Source organism: Puma concolor, chromosome E4, assembly GCF_028749965.1.
Source record: "Puma concolor isolate L17-30 chromosome E4, mPumCon1.1.hap2, whole genome shotgun sequence".
Taxonomy (NCBI): Eukaryota; Metazoa; Chordata; class Mammalia; order Carnivora; family Felidae; genus Puma; species Puma concolor.
In genome coordinates, this window is record NC_141683.1 from 66,056,979 (window position 1) to 66,073,129 (window position 16,151).

Consider the following 16,151-nt stretch of genomic DNA (forward strand, 5'->3'; position numbering starts at 1 on the left):
GGAGGGGTTAAAATGGCATCACCCAGCTACCCAGTCTCTAGTATCGGAACTCTGTTTTCCCTGATCAGCAATCACGCACCCATTCCTTTGTCTCTGGCTTCTGTCTGCTCCCCGCTTTTACACTGTCTGTGACCAAGCCGTCAGGTTGACAGGCGGCACCTACCTCTTAAGTTTTATCTCAGATGAGGCTGTTTTTCCCAACCCCTTACTTCTGAGGGACTGCAACTTTGACCTGTTCTGCCCCTCTACGGTAGGGTCTCACCAAGCAATGGCCGGGTGCCAGGTGTACCCAGGAACGTTCATGGGACCATGCTGCTGCTGATGCCCAGAGACTGTGGCTGGGTGCCAGCCCGCCCTAGAAGTAGTTCATGCAATTGTATAGCAGCAGTGTTTCAGGGATTATGGAAAATCACAACATACATATGGCACCAGGCTTCACCCTTAATGACCTTGTTCCAGCACCAGCCAATGTGCTTGTTCTCTGGGCTCCACTGGGGCCTTTGCCTGGGGGGGGGGGGGCACTATACAGCCTCTACCAGATGTCCTCCCAGCAGGGGAACCACCTCTCCCCGTGTGGCCCGAGGACCCCCGGACTTCACTCTGCTCCTGGGGATTCTCTCTTCTCACCAGAGCACCACCAGGTATCGAGCTACAGAGTTTTAGACTCTGTGCTCCCCCTGTTTATAGAGTCTTAGTGGAATTTAAACCCTCTCCTTTCTCCCTTTTTAGTTCAGTCCCTGGGGATGTTTCCACTTTTCCAGTTTGTCTCCAGCTGCTTTTGGGGGGGGGGTTCTCTTCCCATACTCTCCCCTTGTCTCTGTCCTCTCTCCACAAGCAAAAATAGCTCCCTGCCTGCCACAGCTTCTCTCTCCCCCAGTGCACCTCTCTGTGCTGTGTACCTGCTGACTTCTGTGGTTCAGGTTGTGCAGATTGTTGTGTTAATCCTCAAGTCAGTTTTCTAGGTGTGCAGGATGGTTTAGTGTTGATCTGGCTGTATTTCATGGACACGAGACACACAAAAACGTTCATGCTGTTCTGCCATCTTGGATCCTCCTCTCCACTCTTCCCACTTTTAATCGACATAGTATTGGGAGTCATAGCCATAACAGTCAGACAAGAAAAAGAAATAAAAAGAATCCAAAATGGTAACAAAGAAGTAAAACTGTCATTATTTGCAGATGACAATGCTATACATAGAAAACCCTAAAGACTCCACCAGAAAACTATTAGAAGTAATAAATGAATTCAGTAAAGTTATGGGATACAAAATTAATATACAGAAATTGGTTGTGTTTCTATATACTAATAAAGACATAGCAGAAAGAGACATTAAGAAAAATTTCCATTTATAATTGCGCCCAAAAGAATATCTAGGAATAAACTTAACCAAGCAGGTGAAAGATCTGTACTCTGAAAACTACAAAACACTGATGAAAGCAATTGAAGACAACACAAATGGAAAGATATACAATGTTCATGGATTGGAATTAATATTGCTCTAATATTCATATTACCCAAAGCAATCTACACATTCAGTGAAATCCCTAGCAAAACACCAATAGTGTTTTTCTTAGAACTAGAACAAATAATCCTACAATTTGTATGGAACAACAAAAGACCCCAAATAGTCAAAGCAGTCTTGAGGAAGAGGAACAAAGCTGGAGGTGTCATAATCCCAGATTTTGAAATATATATAGAATCTATAATAATCAAAACAGTATGATACTGGCACAAACACAGACACATAGATCAATAGAACAGAACAGAGAGCTCAGAAATGATGCTTATATGGGCAATTAATATACAACTATACAATGGGGAAAAGACACTCTTCAGTAAATGGTTCTGGGAAAACTGGACAGCTACATGCAAAGAATGAAACTAGATCATCTTTTAACACCACACATAAAAATAAGCTCCAAATGTATTAAACACCTAAATGCGAGATCTGAAACCATGAAACTCTTAGAATAAAACATTAATCTCGTGGCATTAGCCTTAGCAATATTTTATTACAGGTCTCTGCAGGCAAAGGAGAGAAAAGCAAAACTAAAGTTTCTGATGGCACTACACCAAAATAAAAAGCTTTCATACAGCAAAGGAAACCATTAACAAAACAAAAAGAGAACCTAATGAATAGGAGATATTTGCAAATGATATGTCTGGTAAGGAGATAACATCCAAACTATATAAAGAATTTCTACAACTGAACACCTACAAATAATCCAATCAAAAATCAGCAGAGGACCTGGACTAACACTGTTTCCAAAGAATACAGACAAATAGCCAAAAGGTACATGAAAAGACACTCAACATGTCTCATCATCAGGGAAATGCAAATCAAAGCCACGCTGGGGTGTCACCTCAAACCTGTCAGAATGGCCATTATCAAAAAAAAAAACACAACAAATAACATGTATTGGTAAGGGTGTGGGTAAAAGGGAATGCTTACACAGTATTGATGGGATAGTAAATTGGTGCAGCCACTGTGGAAAACAGTATAGAATTTCCTAAAAAAAACTTAAAAGTAGAAATACCATATGATCCAGCAATTTTACTCCTGGGTAATTATCCAAAGAAAATGAATACAGTAATTCAAAAGATACATGCGCCCCTATGTTTACTGCAGCATCATTCACAATAACCAAGATATGGAAGCAACCTAAGTATTCAGTGATAGATGAATGGGTAAAGAGGAATGGCATGTGCGTGCCCATACACATGGAATATGACTTAGCCATGAAAAAGAATGAGATCTTTTCATATTATCCTAAGTGAAATAATTCATACCAAAAACCCAAATACCACCATATGATTTCACTTAATATGTGGAATGTAAAAAACAAAACAAATAAACAAAAAGCAGAAAAGCCCACACAGATAATAAATGGGTGGCTTCCAGGGGGGTAGGTGGGGAGATGAACAGAATGGTAAAGTGGAGTGGGAGGTACAGGCTTCCAGTTATGTAATTAATAAGTCACAGAGATGAAAGGTATGGGATAAGTAATAGAGTCAATGGTATTGTTATAGCATGTGGTGACAGATGGTATCTATACTTGTGGTGAGCATAGCAGATGTATAGAGTTGTTAAATCACTGGGTTGTATACCTCTGATGTAACATTGCATGTCAACTACAATAAAAAATATAAATATACTTAAAAAAGAAAATTAGAGAAATCAGTCACCCAGTAGGTCCTATGAAAGTATTCATGGGAAGCACAATTGGGAGAGTTCCAGTCTTTATATATATATATTTTTTAATTTTTAATGTTTATTTTTGAGAGAGAGAGAGAGCGTGAGCAGGGAAGGGGCAGAGAGCGAGGGAGACAAAGAACCTGAAGCAGGCTCCAGGCTCTGAGCTATCTGCACAGAGCCCAATGCAGAGCTCGAACCCATGAACTGTGAGATCATGACCTGAACCCAAGTCGGGCACTTAACTGACTGAGCCACCCAGGGGCCCCTCTATATTTACTTTTAATATGCTATGTTGGCACATATTTTTAAAAAGGGTTGTAAATCATTTTCTCTCACAATTACAGTTAATAATGCACTTGTGGAATTTTTGCTTCCTAGCCCTGTGACTTTTTGATCTGCTAGTTTATATGTCTAGGTTTCTAAAGGAGAAATGATTCCTCCAGGGAATACAACAGTGGCTCCATAATCATGGACAGACTGCCTTATGGCCATTTGGACTCATCATGCCTCTGAATCAAAAGACAAAGAAGCAGATTACTATTCTGGTTGAATTGACTGAATCCCAATCTCTAATTGCTGCTATATAGTGGGGTGGACCAAGTCTGAACCAGGGGATTCTCTAACAAGTAAATCAGTTTAATGGAAGATTGAGGCATCCCAACATGGCAAGACCATTAAGTGTCAAGAGAGTTCAGGAATGATAAACTGAACTTCCACCAGGTGAAGAACCTTGACCAGGCAAGGTGCTGGCTGAAGACAGGAAGATGCCAGAATGTTGGAGAAGAATGATTTTTTAAAATATCAACTCAACTCAGGAACAGCTAAGAATCAGGAACCATTTGAGGAGGCTTCATGGTGCTTAACTTTACAATAGGACCCCGGCTTACCCTAGAGTAGATTTCTTATGAAATGCCTTTTTGAAAATGCTATCCAAAGGAACTCAGGGCAAAATATTAAAGAAAAGTCAAAAAACAAGTGACAAACTGAGAGATGAAATATTACAGATAAAGGGAAAATCTTCCTAATATAGAAACGACTAAAGATGAGGGAAAAAAGACGAAAAGGAAAAAAAAAAACCCACAACAGTCTGATAGAAAATTGGACAAAAGACAGGCAAATAGCATTCACAGAAAGTTAGACAAAAGGCTTTTAAATATTTGAAGACATCAAACTTCGCCAATAAGAAAATTAAAAGTACATTGAGATACCATTTCTCACCCATGAGCTTAGCACAACATTCAAAAGCTGAAAAACCCACCCTGTTGTCAAGACTGAGGGGAGGCAGGCATTGTCATACAACCGGCTCAAGGTAAATGCCACAGTATTTCACATATGCGTTTACCCTTGACTCAGGAATTTCGCTTGTGGGCTACTCTGAGTGTCACATCGTTTCCTGATTGGGCCAGAAGAGAATACTCGAGACAGAGCTCAGGGGAGGGCCCCCACGCAGGACTGTCTCTCTCATTCCCGCTGTGAAGCTTGACGGAGGGACCTCTGTGGTTTGTGGCTGTCTGGCCTCGCCACACTGTGGCCGCCCTCTCTGCTGCCTGCATTCCTGCCCGGCTAGAGGAAGGCCGCCTTGAGCTCCCAGGGTGAGCAGGCCTTCCAGGCAGCCGTCCTGCCTGTACTCTTGGCATTCATATGGCATGGCCATAAATTATGCCCAGTGTGTTCATTTTCAGTTTAAATGTGTTCTTATCCCAGAGGAACAACTAATGGCGTCAAGTTACTGATGTGAAAAAAGCCTGCCGCTACAATCTATGGATTAATGGAATAGCAGTCCTGGAGGCTGGGGCGGCAATAAATCGTCAGCCACTGGTGACACAGATTTTAAATTATGTTCTCCATCCCCTTCCCCCTTCTCCAAAGTTATTTTGCTGTAAAGATGTTGGGTAAACATTTACCATTGCTTAAATGTTTGCTTTCTATTAAAGTTGATGCAAGCAGGGCCCCTCCCTCTTAGGGGCCCTTCTCTCAGACAACGGGAAGTGAGCTGAGAGGGATTTAAAAGCTTGTCATGCTTTTTCGAGGAGGCGTGAGGGCAAATCTCCTTATCCAGGATCATCACTGATAAATTTCAGAAAATTGGCAAACACAGGGTTCTATCAGCGAACTCTGCTCATTTGGCACGTGAGTTCCTACCCCGACCTTCTGTTACAGCTTTTTTCTTTCCCTAATGAATTTAAAATGACGAGCCAATGTAATTCCCATCAGTGCTTTTGAAAGGTAGCAAATCTACTTCTCATTAGGCGAAGGACTCCAGGGAGTCTGCTGATGGACCACAGGGAGCTCAAGAGTCCCTGATCCTAAAAGCAAATTGTTCATATATATGTACATGGGTTTCTGGAAAGGTCTATGAATTTCATCCAATTCACTCAAAGTTCTATAACATGGATTGCATAGATGGCCACAATACCTCCCTCTCTTTCCACACCTTGCGATTGGATGACTGAGAGAAGAGGCTCTCCCCACCCCAGACTCTGGGCCGGCCTTGTGAATGGCTTTGGCCCGTGGGATATTGGCAAATGCAACACAAGCAGTTACGAGAAGTGCTTGCACATTGGGGCTTGCCTGCTTACCTTTCCTGGAACCCTGCTGCCCCGGGAACAAGGCTGGGCTAACCCGGGGAGCTACAAGCCTCAGTCACCCCTGTTTCCCCAGCCGACCCACCTGCAACTGCAGACGGTGGTGTAGGCAGCCAAGATCAGCCACGCCTGGGCCAGACCAGAACTGTATAGCTCAACTGCTAACGTACAGAATCGTGAATAAGTGTTATCTTGAGCCACTAAGCGTGTTACACAGTAAAAGCTAATGGACACAAATACTACACCAGAGAGTGTGCATTTTGAGAACAAGGGGCATAACTTATTGTTTTTGTATTGCCTTTTCCTAAACACACAGTAACTATCCAATATGTATTTGCTGAATTGGGTAGAGTTGGTTGTTCATAAAGACTGAGATGAAGCCACTTTCTCAAGGTGACTTAGTAAATTAGGAAGGATTCCAGAGCACCGACGCTGGGCCTCTGTTTTCTTATAAAATGGGCTTCAGAATACCTACTGTGTTGTGCTACTGTGGTTACTGGAGATCCTGTGTGCCCTGGAGATAAGGCTTGATACTTGCCTGTGGCTGGGGCAGAGGCCAGCTGACAGAAAGGTACAGAGTGCACCAGCAAGCCCGATACTGAGCACGTTTCCATGGTCAGAGTAATTGCCAGGCATTGGGCAAGCAGATTCCAGCTTCCAGTGGCCAGCTTTCTCTGCCGCCTGCCGTGGCCATGTGGCTGGAAGCCTTGTCTCTCCCTGTGTGAGGGGCCAGGCCACAACTCCCAGTAAGTAGCTCCTTTCCTGGCTTGTAAAATAAGGTGTGGCTGACTGGGGCCTCCCTAAGAATGCCCGCAGCCGCCGGAACCAAGGGCTGCAACTCCTGCCCGGGCCCCGTCCAACCAGGAGGGACTGAACTGCTCACAGGGTCACGGAGCCATAAAACAAACCACCTTTTTTTCTGAATTTGTCTAATGCAGAAAGGTGGAAAAGCAGCCATGGGATTGGGAAATAGGAGGAAGCAAAAACAAACCTGATGTGAGCTGGGGTGCAGGGTGAGGGAGCTTCGTGGCATGCACGTCACATGGTCAAGCCACAGATGGAGGGAATTACAGAAAAAATTTCCAAGTTAAAAAAACATGACATATACAGAGTTACAGAATGCACAGAAGAATTATACAAAGAACCCAAGACATTTGAAAAAAACATTTTTTTCCCATTAAGACTTCCTATGCTTTTCTAATAGCACCTAAAATGACTTCTTTCTAGGACCTAGGATAAAACTTTCTGTGTTAGAGATGTATTGGGGTGTAAATAATGGATACATATTATCATTTACTACAAACAGTAAAGAAAACATTCTGCTTTTTTGACAAAATGGACATTAAGTTTTTGCTTGTAAAAACATTGATTTTTATCCAGTTATCCCCCCAGATATTCAAGGAGGAGATTCAACGTACACTGCTATGCTTTTACTAGAACTTTCTAGCCTTCATGTTGAGATGTGGAACATTAAAGTCACCAACGAGTAAACAAAACAATTAGCAGATGACATTTTCAACCACTTTTTTTGTATTTATTATTGTGCTTCTCTACAACTAATGATTCTTGTGGTTTGCACATGGTATGCCTGCTTATTTACCTACATAAACACAGCCTAGCATTCCCAGAGGGGAGGCCCACAAACAGTGCGGCACATGTGACCTCCACCAGGCATTCGATATGGGTATGAGCCATCTTTGCCTGTGCCCCTTAGGATGCTCTTATGTGGGCGTCACATTCTTCTAAGAGGAGGATCAAGTCTTCAATCAGGCTGTGCTCTCTGCCGTGTGTCACTCTCATAATGTCAAAAGCCTATTGGAAAAAGAAAGAAGACAGATTATGTTAGGGTAGACAGTTAGGTTTCAACAGGATGCCTGGAGACCCACAAAACGGGAGTCATGGCCAGCTCTTGGGGGCAGCGGTTAGAGACCTGTCGGCACCACTCCAAAACAAAGCCACAGGAAGCCGGATCTAACCAGATAGGCCCAAGACAAAGAAGGCTGAAACGCTGACTAAGGGAGAAAAGGCATGAAATCCTGCTCCCAAGAAATCCCCTCCTCAAGTAAAAAGTATTCCACCCTCTAGTTAACAACGGTCAATAAAGATGGAGATCCAAACTCCGGGGCACGCAGCTCTCTCTTGAGCTCACTTGCACTCACATCTTGAGAGCAAACACTCCCTTTAACAAACTTTCCTACTTGCACCTCTCAACCACTGTGTCTGGTATATCCTTGAATTCTTTCTTGTGATGAGACCCATAGCCTTTGGCAACACTGTGCGGATGGGCCGGGTGGAGGCCTCAGGGCTCGGTGTCTCCCCAGTCTGCCCGATAGCATCTTGATCCAAAAGTAGGTGGGCCCCTGCCTGCTCATCTCTTTCCCACGATACTTGGGCGTGGAGAACCCGTGGTCTGCAGCGTGAGCAGTACTGTGATTCTCCAAGCCATGCAGTAAGGGGCAGGGTGAATTTTACATGTGTCTGTAGACGGCACACTCCCAATGAGTAGTGCCAGGTGTGGTGTCCAACAATGATCTTCAGGGCTTGTTAGTGCAGGGGGTTGTGGGTGGTTAGGTTTAAGAATAAAAACTAAAAATAATTAAGTGGTATTAAAGATGAGATTCTATGCTGCCATCACCTTAAAATTTCATTTTTGCATGCTGCATTCAGTTCTCATCTATACGCACTGGGCTTATGATGTACACATATTTTTGTATTCTTTTCATGTCATATTACAGTGTCAGCATTTGGACAATCGCTTCTTTCACTCCCCATGTTCAATTCAGCCTCCATAATATTTCTGAAATCTGGGTGGGCTTGTGACCACTTCAGTGAGAACAGTATAAGGAATGCTTTTGACTTCCAGGACTAGGTTAAAGAGGCCGTGCAGCCTCTGCCTCGTTCACCAGTGTGTTTGCTCCTGGGGCCGTGAGTCGCCATGCTGTGAGGAGGCCCACGGAGAGGCCACGTGTACGTGCTCTGGTAGACGGTCCTCGCCGAACCCCTCTTTCAGGTCCTCCGGGCCTAGACACCAGAAATTGGCATAAAGAAGTGTTCAGGGGTGCCTGGCAGGCTCAGCTGGAAGAGCATGCAACTCTTGGTCTCAGGGTCATGAGTTTGAGCCCCAGGTTGGGTGAAAGCATCCAGGTGACTCCAGCCGCTAGCCAGAAGACATCCAGGTTCCCGTCTTCCTTGCTGAAACCCCAGACGTTGAAGGAAAAGGGCCAGCTGCTCCTGTTGTCATCTGTTTGAATTCCTGACCCACAGAATCTGTGATCATGGTAAAGTTGTGGTTGGAACTTTGGAATAGTTTTGGAATATTTGCTCAGCTTTGGAATGGTTTGTTACAGAGCAATGATATTTATGCAGTAAATAAATTAGAAACCCTGTCCTCGTGCACCACCCGGTAGGGGGCTGGCAGGAAAGGGGAGGGGGGCACAGGTCCATTGTACTGAATGTGGACGTGTCTTCACACAGGCTCTCAGCCTTGGTTGGAAAGTATTATCAACCAGGGAGCCTCTCAAGAGACCCTAACGCCCAGACCCCACACACACAGGATTAACCAAAACCTGGCCTCTGGGGGGGAGGGTGAGGCTGGGGCTTCAGGGGATTCTGATGTGCCCTTGGGGTTGAGAATGACATACAGTGCACTCTTAACAAACACTAGCAGCGTTTTATTATTCAATGTTAATTTATAGCCAGCATCATTACCATTTTAATGGTTGTGTGCAATTAATTCTATCATGTTTACAGACCATCAGTCACTAAGCTACTCTTGGAAATTCAGATCACTTTCAATTTTTGACAAAAAAATGATAGGATACAGATCTTCCAACTCACGACACTTTTTGCCTTTGCTGAATATTTGCTTAAGATCAATTCCTAGGGATTCCCGGGTAGGAAGACCTTTGCAGCTAGAGACAAAAACCGGAAGCAAAGTGGTCGCATCCTCAGACCCCTTCGTTCTGTGGGGGAGGAAACCTACACCCGGAGAAGCAAAGCGGCCAGGCCCGGAAATGCTTTCAGCCTGTGCTCCTGGCTTCTCATTCCGGCCTCTTTAAAAACGTCCCCTGCACAGTAATAAAGGAAAACAGGCAGGCAGAGGGGTCTGAATGCAGCTGCGGGGAGAGAGAGGAAAGAGACAGCAAGAGGAGGACCCGCCAGCTTGGGCTCTGGTCTCCAGCCTGAAGGAGAGCAGTGCTCATCATGGAGTCCAGACACGACCCTGCCGACGGGCAGTCCCGTCACCCGGTGACATCCCAGCTGGGAAACCCAGAAGGTTCTGATTAACTTGAGTGGGTCTGGCCTTGGGTGGGAGGTGGTGGAGGCAGCCCCACCTTGCCGGCAGCCAAGCTCTGTGAGATCCCTCCGGATGGAGGATCAAAAACGAATGTTTGAGACCATTCTGGGAACAAAGGTGTCCCATTTCATCCCCCTCCCCTCCCCCCACTGGGGCTCCTCTCTGGGTCCTCAGTCAGTCTAGACACCTTAAGGTCTGAGGTGGAAAGCGGCCTGAAAGCAGGACTGCAATGAGAGATCACAGAGATGCTTCGAGTCTTTGACGGGAAAGCGTCTTACTTGAAAGCTCTGGGATGTTCCCATCCCTTCTACTTGGCAGAGGAAGGTGAGTGGGCCAGAAGCACTGCCTGAACACCTCTCTGCTTAAAGGGAAATGACCCTCTGCCCTGCCCCACTAACGTGTGGTCCAGAGAAAGGTCAGGCCTAACCTGGGACGGCTCACTTCCTCCCTGGCGCCTCATGGAGGCCCTCTGCCGGACGAGGCCCTGGCCTTATTGCCCAGGAGGATGCCCCGATGGGCTGTGGGTCAGCCAGAGACAACTCTGGCTAAATGACAAATGTCATCTTCGTATTCCTCTGACAAGGTGAGGTTGATGTGCACGTCTTCACACACTGTGGGCTGCAATCTTCCCTCCTTTCTGCCTTTCCTCCAGCCATCATTTGCACTTTCTTCCCCCTTCCAGCTTTAGAAATAAGGTCTGTTCCTCAGGAGCTGAGGTTAATTGTGGCTGATCCAGAGTCTTCCTGTTCATGAGAGGGACAGACCTGCTTAGGACACGTGCCCAAGCGCCAGTAGGAGGCTTGCAGCCGTCCTGGAATCACAGAGCCCCAGGAAGGAAGGGGAAGCTGCCTGGCTTTCCCCAGACTTCACTGCCACACCTCCGTGCCTGCTTCCTTATGGAAGGGCCGTGAGGACCCTCTGGTCCAGTCACGTCGTGGCCTGACTCGCGGGTGCAGGGTGGGCGCCAGCTCTCAGGACGCGAGCCGATGTTCACTCCGTGGCTGCATTGTGCAGCCTCCACCTGAAGCCAGTCTTCATGACCGAGGGGGGGACCAGAGGTTCCCCTGTACCCAGACATGGCTTCTGAGACATCTAGAGGGATCTCCCAGTCAAGATGCTCTTGGTGAACGCAGCAAGGGAAGCAAAGGCAGGGGCAGGGGGCAACCCCCGGACATTATGTACAAGATTTGAGACACTAAGATTAGAAGATTTTGTCCACGGGGGGCTGGAAGCAGAGAGCGAACGGGTATAGCTGGGGCACCGGACCGACTGGAAGATACTGAAAGAGCGTCTGCATCATTTGTCTAGAAGGTGAAACTGAGTAGAAGTACAATAAACAAGTAGGCGTTACAATTATGAGGGACGGCTGGAGTGGAAGAGAACCAGAGAGAAAGGAAAGAAAGAAATAGCATTCAGTATGTGCAAAGTATGTCAGAGCCCGCCCTCTGTATTTGTGTGAAGGACCGGTCACTCTGGGTGGACAGGGAGTGAGTGGGGACTCAGACCTGGTGATAGAAGAGATCTGGTCCTCGTCTTGGGCGTCAGCCCTCATTGACGTAAGACAGGAGCACCGTGTGGCTGTGGGCCCAGATCTCTACGGGGGCCACAAACCTTCAGCCCAGTGGGTGAGTGGGGCTTTGCCCTCCCAAATAAAGTTACAGTAAATCCCTGACAGACCGGAGCAGCCGTTTCCTGTAGCTCTGTGTGTCCCCTCAGCCCCTCCCACACATGCGCACATCAGACAGAAAGGACAATTTTAGTTTAATTTCCTGCAGCAGTATATAAAACAGATTAAGGAAATATAAAATTGGAGCCGGCTTGTGCTGGGAAAAGCTTATCTCTTTCCATTAAATTTTATTTTTATAATAGTAGCATTTAAAAAGAGCCTCCACATCATCTTCCACAGAGGACTCGTTTGGAGCCTCCAAGGGGGGCTGCTGGGCCATGTATGGACTCTAAATGTCACACGAGAAATGGCAGCACTGATTGTCTGCCACAGGACATGCGTGGTTCATTCAGGAATAAAGGCAGGGGCCCAGGACTGATTTAAATCTCATCACGTCTTTTTTTTTTTTTTTTGAGTAATTTTAAAATTGTGGTCTTATATTAAATAGGTTGAATCAAATTATGATTTAAAGTTGCAAACAATAGCTTTCTTATTAATTTTTAATACAAATATATTAAGCTTATCAAGGATCTCATATACTCTCTACCAGGAGCCTGAGGGAATCCAGTAAATGACTTCCCCAAGCATGATTTAAATATGGATTTAAAATCAGAGGGAGGGGCTCCTGGGTGGCTCAATGGGTTAAGCGTCCGGCTCTTGACTTTGGCTCAGGTCGTGATCTCCCTGTTTATGAGTTTGAGCCCCACATCCTGCTTGGGATTCTCCCTCCCTCCTTCCCTCTCTGTCAGGATAAGTAAACGAAAAAAATCAGAGGGAAAAGAAATGTGTGCCTGATAAGAAGCTCTGGAATCCCATCACATCACACCCAGCGTACAGGATGTGTGTGTATGTAGGTTTTTCTCTAGCAAGTCAGTGGTTCTTACGAGATTCACAAATAACGTGAGCAAAGAGGTTAGCAGGTTAAGGAACAGGAGCAAGAGAACCGCGAGCTCCGAATCAGCCACGTCGGGGCTTACATTTGGGGTGTAGGCGGGAGTGGGAGGTGCATTCAGCTTTCTCTGGCTGTGCCTGAATAGCTCATAGCTGTGTGGGGTAGACAGGGGGGTCCGGGGCTCGTGGCCTGTGCTAAAGGGATCCTCAAAACGTAAGATGCTTCAACAGAATGAAATGAGAAGGGAAACAAACAATATGGTGTAACGTAAAAAATTTACATCTAAATAACAAATGATTACTGAGGGGGAAGAAGTCGGTTTTCTTCCAGCCTGCTTGCAGCTAACAGGGCACTAACAAGGCGGTTAGTCTAGCCCAGGGTAGGGGGATCAGCAGCTCGGAGAGCGAGCTTACGGGACAGAAACAGGCTCACTGAAGGACAGCCCAGCCGAGGGCAGCTCCAGGGGAGCTCCGAGAAGTCAAGTTAGATGCTAGCAAAATCCTTCCAAGGAGTAAGTGGAAGGGAATGGAAACAGATTAGAGACAGGACAAAGCAGGAGAGCAGCACCGCGAGGGGACCCCAGGACTCTCCTGCGGCAGCAGTCACAGGGATTTCAGCAGAGCCCGGTGACGAAAGCCTAAACCAGATCTGTGTTGGGCTAAGGGGATCCCTTTCCTGGAGGAGGCTGGCCTAATGGAATCTGTAGCAAATTTCTGTTTCTGAAGCGGCACTCATTTCTGCTCCAGAGTCGGCCTTTGAAACCCAAAAGGGTTTCAAGCCCTTTCGTCCTATTGTTTCCAGAGTCTCTGAGAAAGAATATGGAGGGGTGCTAGCCTAAAGAGAACATCAGCTTCGGAAGGCAGAGAGCTTCCCTTTCCCCTCTCTGGGTTCCCTGAGCCAGGAGAAAACTCGGGAGAGGAGGCTTTCTGCAGGATGAAACTGGCCCGCTCCTGTTCCTGGACCCCCAGGTCCTATGAGCTGGCGAAGAAATGGACATGTGGCCTGTGTGATCCGGTACTTTGTAATACGGAGACATGGATAGATAGGTAATTTGATAGAGAGCTAATATCCTAGCTTCTCACAGAGAGTCTAAAACCCTTTGGAATTTCCTAAGTGCTGAAAGCAATGAAGGGGTCTCGTGTTAACAAGGTGACTTTCAGAAAGCGCCTAAGGATGGGGGCTGGTTGCCAGGAGAACCAAGCGCGTGACTGACCTTTAGGAGAAGGGAGAGGCTGGAGGCTGAATCACTTGCCAACAGCCAGCGATTTAATCAATCATACCTAGGTAATGAAGTCTCTGTAAAAACCGCTATAAAGGATGGGGTTTGAAGAGCTTCCGCATTGGTGAACACGTGGAGATTTGGGGAGAGTGGTGAGCTCTGAGAGCACGGAAGCTCTGGGCCGTTTCCCCAGACCCTGCCCTATGCCTCTCTTCTGTCCGGTTTATCCTGATTTATAGCATTCTACAATACACTGGCGAGCAAACTGTTCCTCTGAGTTCCGTGAGCCACCCTAGCAGATCAGTTGAACCTAAGGAGAGGGGGTCCTTGGAGTCTCCAGTGTGTATAGCTGGTCAGTCAGAAGCTCAGGTGACAACCTGGCGTGCCCTCAGCATCCGCAGTAGAGGGTGGCCCTGTGGGGCTGAGCCCCTAACCTGTGGGATCCGGTGTTGTCTCTGGGTAGATGGTGTCAGAATTGAACTGAACTTAGGACACTCAGCTGGTGTGGGAAAACCCTTGCCACACCCTGGCACTGGGTGATCAGACCCTCACTCTGCCAGTAGGTGGTCAGGAAAGGTCCAGACAAGATCTGGTCCACTAGCCATAGACACACTACATATGCACACTAGCCAAAGGGACAGGACCAGGGTGGGACTTTTAAAGATCTCAGTTCATTAAAAAAAATCTATTCATTCAAGTACGTGTTGAACAGAACTTGCTGTGACTGGGGCACGTGTGTCTATGTTAGGCAGCACCAGGAGATACACAAGGTAAAGTCAGGGCCCCTTGTGGAATCCTACGCAACTTGGGGAAACAGAACATGTCCCTGTGGAATGCTGGGGAGCAGTTACATGACATAATTGTCAGCAATGGAAATGCCGTATTATCCCAAGCTACAAACATCAGTGCTGAAGGGACGGCAGGAATAGCGGCGGGAGCGATCGGCACGAGGGTTCCTATAACCATAAGCATCCTTGATCATCTCAAAATACTTGGGACTTGGCAGAACAGTCTCACATACTACCTCATTTACTTCTCAGAACCACTCTGTGGGGTAGGTATTATCCCCGTTTTAAAACTAAGAAAGCTAGATTTGGAGCGATTAAGAGACTCGCATCAAGGCATGGGACTGCCACGTGAACCTCCTCCCTCGAAAGCTGAGCGCTCTCGACCAGGCTACACTGCCAGGCACACGTCTATCTGCATTCTGGTTGACGATAAAACCTGGTGAGACGCCCAGTGACTTCCAGAGCCAGATGGGAAGTCTGGGGTCAGGCCATGGCGTAACGCAGGCCTCGGGGCAGACTTGCTGATCCTGCTCCGAGAATCTCCTTCGTAGCTCTCAGGGTCCTTGCAGGGGTTCACCTTTGGTACCAGGGGAAGGAGATGCGAAATAAGACCGTTAACAGAGGAAGCTTCTGGAGGTGAGGTTAACATCGCGAGAACGTGAGGAAGGCAGTATGGAATGGGGGCCTGAGGGATACGGAAGGGCAGAAAGCGTGAGATGGGTGGGGATGGCCACAGCAGCCACCCAGCCCATGTGACCCCGGAAATCGACATGTAAATGTCTGCTTGGGCTCCTGTGTCTGCAGCCGAGGGTATCAGAGGTCCCCTTCCAGACTTCTGCACACACAGGCAACATCAAGCCTCACTCGATGAATGAAGCGCTCCAAACTGCCCCCCGGGGCTGGCATCGGGGGCTCGCAGATCGGAAGGGGTTTCTGCACATGGGTCTTACTAGAGAGTCCCATCTATTTCACTGGGCCAGTGTAGGAGAAAAGAGAGCCTTGGACTCCAGCCTGGACTTAGTGACCTGTTTGTTTACACGTTTGCCCCCTCCCCTAAATTGGAAGGACAATGCTGGGCCTTACTCAGATTCATACAAGAATTCCATCAATCTCCTAGTTGAAGAACCTAGAGCGGGCTCCACGTCAGTATGACTCTAGACAGGCTCCTGCATGCCTCCGTGCCATGACTCCTTTGTTTCTCTTCTTTTTTCTTTCTTTTTAAATATTTATTTTTGGAAGAGTGTAAGTGGGGAGGGGCAGAGGATTGGAACTGGGCTCTGCACTGACAGGCTGACGGCACAGAGCCCAAGGTGGGGCTTGAGCTCATGAACCCAACCGCGAGATCATGACCTGAGCTGACGTCAGACGCTCAATGGACTGTTCGGAAGCCATGGTTTGGGGGAGAGGACCTCTCTGCTGGGGTGGAAAGGCCAGGACCAGAGAGCCAGCAGCACAGGAGCCTCATCAAGAGGGTGAAAATAAACCTCACCCTTTCCTGTCTTCCAACA

General features: G+C 47.0%; 1 protein-coding gene across 4 annotated transcripts in view; it reads right to left on the minus strand.

Moving 5' to 3' along the window:
* Nucleotides 1–1,146: 1,146 nt before the first annotated feature.
* The window catches only part of SMYD3 (SET and MYND domain containing 3), a 697,887-nt gene continuing 682,882 nt past the window's right edge, over nucleotides 1,147–16,151 (minus strand). For all 4 annotated transcript variants that reach the window (XM_086694286.1, XM_086694284.1, XM_025926273.2 and 1 more), the window contains one exon: nucleotides 1,147–7,593. In XM_086694286.1, coding sequence (XP_086550412.1) covers nucleotides 7,492–7,593 — 102 coding nt within the window. In that variant the 3' untranslated portion in view covers nucleotides 1,147–7,491. The remainder of the gene's footprint in view (nucleotides 7,594–16,151) is intronic.